The sequence below is a fragment of the Cebus imitator genome, unplaced genomic scaffold, assembly GCF_001604975.1.
Source record: "Cebus imitator isolate Cc_AM_T3 unplaced genomic scaffold, Cebus_imitator-1.0 Scaffold37, whole genome shotgun sequence".
In the NCBI taxonomy this organism is placed as follows: Eukaryota; Metazoa; Chordata; class Mammalia; order Primates; family Cebidae; genus Cebus; species Cebus imitator.
This window is the reverse complement of record NW_016107352.1, coordinates 5,643,103-5,649,775: the sequence shown is the minus strand read 5'-3', so window position 1 is coordinate 5,649,775 and position 6,673 is coordinate 5,643,103. Positions and strand designations below refer to the sequence as shown.

General features: G+C 32.9%; 1 protein-coding gene across 3 annotated transcripts in view; it reads right to left on the bottom strand.

Annotated features, from left to right (window-relative positions):
• The window catches only part of GLCCI1 (glucocorticoid induced 1), a 148,917-nt gene that overhangs the window by 23,274 nt on the left and 118,970 nt on the right, over positions 1 to 6,673 (bottom strand). For all 3 annotated transcript variants that reach the window (XM_017525075.2, XM_017525076.2, XM_037737300.1), the window contains one exon: positions 2,737 to 2,889. In XM_017525075.2, coding sequence (XP_017380564.1) covers positions 2,737 to 2,889 — 153 coding nt within the window. The remainder of the gene's footprint in view (positions 1 to 2,736; positions 2,890 to 6,673) is intronic.

Genomic DNA, 6,673 nt, shown 5'->3' with positions numbered 1-6,673 from the left:
AAAAAAAAAAAAAAAAAAAAAAAAAAAAAAAAAAAACGCAGGCAAATCACATGGACAGACATTTTCAAAAGAAGGATATGCACATGGCCAACAAGCATATGAAAAAATGCTTCACATCACTAACCATTACAGAAATGCAAGTCAAAACTGCAATGACATACCATCTCATCAGTTAGAATGGCGATTATTAAAAAGTCAAAAAACAGATGTTGGCAAGGTTGTGGAGAAAAGGGAATGCTTATACGCTACTGGTGGGAATGTAAATTAGTTTAATCACTGTGGAAAGCACTGTGGTGATTTCTCAAAGAGCTCAAAGCAGAATTACTTTTCAACTTAGCAATCCCATTATTGAGTATATACCCAAAGGAATATAAATTGTTCTACCATTAAGACACGTGCATGCGAATGTTCATCACAGCACTATTTACAATAACAAACACAGGGAATCAACCTAAATGCCCATCAGTGGTAGACTGGATAAAGAACATGTGGTACATACACACCATGGAATACTATGCAGCCATAAAAACAATAAGATCATACCCTTTGCAGCAACATGGATGGTGCTAAAGGTCATTATCCTAAGCAAACTAACACAGTAACAGAAAACCAAATACTATACATATTCTCACTTATAATGGGAACTAAACATTGAGCACCTATAGACACAAAGAAGGTAACAACAGATACTAGGTCCTATGTGAGGGTGGAGGGTGGGAGTAGGGTGAGGACTGAAAAACCACCTTATCAGGTAGTATGTTTATTACCTGAGTGACGAAATGATCTGTATACCAAATTCTTGTGACATGCAATTTGCCTATATAACAAACCTGCACATGTGCCCTTGAACCTAAGTTAAAAACTTCATTTGCCTACAGAATGCTGCTAAACAAAAACTATACCAACTTCACAACCTAACAATGACTATTCTAAAGAGAGTTTTTAATTATTTATATATCAGTTCATTTTATGAACAAAAAAATGTTAACAAATTGCCTTGTTAACTACACTGGAATACTGACATAGTTAACAAGACAACTTTCCTTTTCTGGCTACTGGCCAATTCATGGTGATATTTTGATTCATTAAAAATTTTAGGTACACTTAATCATAAATATAAAACTTCTAAAAATTATAAGTTTGTAGGTTATCCCAGAATAATTCTGATATGGCTACTACTGAAGTAAGGCTTATTTAAAAGGAGAAGTACTTTACCAAATTTTTTATTTTAGTATAGTTTTGGTTTTTAAGGATGTTTTTAAGGAATCAGCAAATATGTGAATTATCTCATCTTCCAAAGATGAGATCAAGTTTATGTACTTACATTACTGTCCTTAATGTATAAAGAAAACAGTTTAATGGGCTGGGCACAGTGGTTCCAGCACTTTGGGGGGCCTAGGTGGTCGGATCACTTGAGGTAAGGAGTTTGAGACCAGCTTGGCCAACGTGGTAAAACACTGTCTCTAGTAAAATTACAAAAATTAGATGGGCATGGTGGTGTGTGCCTGTAATCCCAGCTACTCAGGAGGCTGAGGGGGAAGAATTGCTTGACCCTGGGAAGCAGAGGTTACAGTGAGCTGAGATTGTGCCACTGCACTCCAGCCTGGGCAACAGCGCCAGACTCTGTCTCAAAAAAAGAAAACAGTCCAATGGCAAACAGAGATGCCATATGTCTAAAGAGTTCCTTGATGGAATAATATACATAAAAATAAAAACTTAACATGAAATGTTAAAGGAGACTAAAATAGTACAATCTTTTGGGAGGGTAATTCTGGCAATATTCATCAATATTTTAAATGTACAAATGCTATGACCTAGCAATTTCACTGCCAATTTTAAAATGGGGAGAAAGATCTAAATAAACATTTCTCCAATATACAAATGGCTACTGGCATATAAAAAGATGCTTAACATCTTCAGCCATTAGGAAATGCAAATTAATACTACAGTGTTGTATCACTTCACATCCACTAAGCTTGCTATAATAAAGAAAAGGACAGATAATTACAAGTGTTAGGATGCAGAGAAACTGGAACTCTTATACACTGGTAGGAATGTACAATGTTGCAGACGCTTTGGAAAAGAGTTTGGCAGTTCCCTAAAAGGTGAAATTAAAGTACTATACTAGCAATTCCAACCCTAGGTATACACCCAAGAGAAACGCCAACAGTATGTTGATACAAAAACTTGTATACAAATGTTTATAGAAGCATTATGCACAATGGCCAAAAAGGAAAACAATCCAAATTTCCATTAATTTATAACTGAGTAAGTAAAATCCATATAACTGAGTGTTATTTGGCCATAATAAGGAAGTCACTGATAACAGTCTAAACATGGGTGATCCTTAAAAACACTAGGCTAAGTTGAAGCCAGTTACAAAAAGCCATGTTGTACGATTCTATTGATAGGAAATGTCTAGAACCACCACCAAAAAATCCATAAACAGATTAGTGGTTGCCTAAGGCCAAGAGTATTATAGGTAAATGAGGGACCACTGTGAAAGGATACAATGTTTCTTTTGGGGATGATGAAAATGCTGTAAAATTAATTGTGATGATGGCTGTATAACTCTGAATATGTTAAAAACCACTGAATTGTACACTAAATGAGTAAATTGGATGGTATGTGAATTATATCTTAATAAAGCTGTTACCAAAAAAGTACTTTTCAGGCAGCTTGTTATATCAAAAAAAAAAAAAAAAAAAGGGATTCAAATATCCCAAATAAACTTACCTTGGATACTTCTTCCTTCCCATTACTTTCTTTAATGAATACCTTTTCTAATTCCGGACTTATTCCTTCTACATTGCAGGGCACACGTGAAACAGATGATTTTGGCACTGACACATTTGACAGTGGCATAGGAACTGACCTTGATCCAGTAGCCTATGAGATAAGATAAAGGTGATGTCAAATTATTTGTGGTCAAGGCAATCAAGACTGAAGAGTATGGTAAATACTAAAATTGAAACTCAATGAGCAGAGTTATTTCTGACCTTTCAAATACAATAAAAATTCAGGTGCACATACAGAAATTTAGGCTCTGAAGGAAGTAAAATGAAAATTATATAATCAGAATAATCCTTTCAAATCCCTTTATGTAAGTATAATGGTATAACTGTATAATGTATACACTTGTTCAGTAGAATGGCAGACAGAATCTTCTGCATTACACTGTTTTCCTTTTTCTGTTTCACGGAACAGCATAGTTGAAACCATGTAACTTAAATATATCATGTAAGTCCACTCTATAGCTCTGTATTAATATGTTTAAAAGATGTTTGTTTTCTGTATAGTGACAATTACCTTCTAGTATTTTTCATTTCCATCTTAGTTTTCATTTCCAACAGATTTTCTTAAATCTGTTGGATTATTAAGTAATGGCAACAGTATTATACTAAGTTCAACTCTCTTAACAATTTAAAGGCTGTTTTCAAAAGTCCTTGGCAGGAGTTCTCAAAAATTAACTACCACTAATAGCTGTTGTTAAGTAAAAACTGCAAGACAATCTTTTGATGCTTAAGGATTTATACAACAGAAAAGAAGTAAGAAAAATAAAGATTAATAAGGTAAAAATTAAAACAATATATGACCTCTATCTTACACTGAATCAAGTTGATATACATGATCTGTGTTAAGGTGGACTGCTAATCATTGGTTAGCAATAGTTCTCATACAACGGTGTATTCTTGCCAGTTGTGAGTTGCTGCTCATCAATGTCTTTTGTCTCTCATTGATGCAATTGTATGTTAGTATCACGTATTTTTTCAAATACTGTTGACCCTTGAACAACATGGACCTGTGTGGGTCCACACATACAGATTTTCTCCTACCTCTGCTACCCCTGAGACAGCAAGACCAACCTCTCCTCTTTCTTCTCCTCCTCAGCCTACTCAAAGTGAAGGCAATGGGGAGGAAGACCTTTGTGATGATTTACTTCCACTTAATGAACACTGAATACATTTTCTCTTTTTTATGATTTTAATAATTACCATTTATTTTCTGTATCTTTATTGAAGAATACAGAATATATGAAACATACAAAGTGTGTTAAGCACTATTTTATGTAATCAGTAAGGCTTCTGGGCAATAGAAGGCTATTAGTAGGTAAGGTTTTGAGAAGCCAAAATTATAAACAAATTTTCAACTGCATGAGGGTCAGTGCCGCAACCCCCATTGTTGTTCAAGGGTTAACTGTATTTTATCAAATAGGTAATCAGCTTTTATCAAATGTTTTTCTTTCAGCATTTTTACATTTTTTCATATTTAAATACTTAACCTATCATGATTTATTTTTGTGTATGGTGTAAAGTCTAAGTATTCTTTCACCCACACAGTAATCCCACTGCTGTAACATTTCTTTATGGAGTCTATATTTGATTTCCTGGAGCTACTATCTGATAATGCCCATACAGAGTGCCACTTAATTGCTATAATTTTATATTACATTTCGGTATCTTGTAGGAAAAGTCTTTTCAAATTTTCTTTTCTATTAATGAGCACTGCTTTTTTCATTGACTTTTGAAGACAATTTTTCAAGTAATAAAAACAATTCCTTTTAAATTTGCACTGGAACTCAAAACAATTTGTACATTAATTTCAGGTAAATTGCTATTTGAAAAATACTGAATTTTCCCATCTATCAATGTGTTAAGACTTCCCATTTATGCGTCTTGTATTTCATGTTCTCACAGATGTAAAGTTTGCATATTTAAATGTGGTTCTAGGCATTTTATATTTTTCATTATATTTTCAAGCATGTTATTACTAGTACAAGAGGAAACAATTTGCATATGTTTATACTTTATCTAATCATCTAGCTTCAGTTCTCCCCTTTTCATTATGGAAAATTCCAATCATAAACATAATTCAATAGAGTAAAATAATAAACCCCTAGCTGCACATAATCCAGCTTCAAAAATTATCAACATTTACCAATTTGTTTCATGTGAACACCCCTTTTTGGTTTTTGGAATATTTTAAAGTACATTCTAGACTTCATATTTCACCTACAAATATTTCAGTATGTACAGCAAAGGATCACCATTTTTAAGAAGAACCAAATGGAAAAATTCAATGTAAATTTGAACAATTGTTTAAGTCTTCTTTGTTAAGTCAGTGGGTCAACTGATCTAGTGTAAGTGCATTGGACTCCTAGAGAAAAACTGCTTGAAATAAACAATAAGAATATCCTACTTCTATCAGATTAAGGAAAAAAAAAAGGCATGAATGAATTTTCACTTCAAATGTTCAGGCTTGCCAGCTGGTTTTACAGCTCTAATGAGGTATAACAGGCATACAAAAAATGTTTCCCTTTTTAAGTATGCAGTTTATTGAGCTCTGTAACACAGATAACAGTCCTACAATTATCAGTACCGTTACATTCAGAATCTTTTATCCAAAAAATTTCCCTAGGGCTTCTCTGTGGTCAATCCCCCATCCCTAAAATTTTGTTCTGATAATGTTTCCTTTTTGAGAATCTAACATAACAAATCATAGTATGTAGCCTTTTGCTCCTGATTTCTTTCACTTAGCATGTTTTAAGATTTAACCATGTTGTTCCATGTATCAGTAGTTCCTTTCATTTTACTGCCTAACAGTATTACATTGCATGGACATATGAAGTGTTTATTCACTCACAACTTGATAGATGTTTATTTCCATTTTTTTTCAGTATTATGAATAATGCCTCAGAAGATTCACCTACAAGTCTTTATGTAGACATATGCTTTTATTTCTCATGGACCAACACCAAAGGGTGAAAATTCTAGTTTAATGGTCAGCATATGTTTAACTTCTTAAGAAAATGACAAAATGTTTGCCAAAGTAAAAAGTACAAAGTCTGTACCTTTTTGTGTTCCCACCAGCAATGTGTAGCTGTTTTGATTGTTCCACATCCTTATCAACAGTTGGTATTATCAGTAACTTTCATTTTCGCTATCCTATCATTAGTTTTAGTAGTCTTGTTAATTCACTTTGATTTTCTAAATATATAATATCATATGCAAGTAGTGATGATTCTTTTTCTTACTGCCCTGTTCTAGAACCTCTGAACCACTAACAAATGATATCAATAATTATAGACATCCTTCACTTATTTTTTAACAATTATGCTACTAATATTTTATTGTTAGGGTCTCACTGTATATGCAGTTAGTCACATTAGGAAATATCCTATTTTTAGTTTAGTAAGAATTTTTTTTTTTTAATCACAAGATACTGAGTTTTTATCAAGTGTAATTCAGCATCTAGAAAATCAAATGTTTTTTCTACTTTGGTTTTCTGATGCAATGAACTAAACTAATACATTTCCTAATGTTGAATCATCCTTATCTTTGTGAAACAAATCCTAATTGGGTTTGTTTTGATACACTGCTTGGGTTTCTTCTGTTATACTACTACTTTGTTCCATAGGATATTTAGTATTTATTTATAGGGGAAAATAAAAACGTTAATCCTCAAATTCATCATATGTAAAATAGGGACAAGATACAAAGAACTGTCTGTCAGGAAGATTAAATGAAATAATGCCCATAGTTGCTCAATAAGTGAATGAAGTAAAGATTTTAGTCTAGGTCAGTATCATCCTTGAGACCACTATCCTCTGTTATATGTGTTATTAAGACAAGGCTAAACATATGCTTTTTAATCTTCTTCTTTTTTTTTTTTT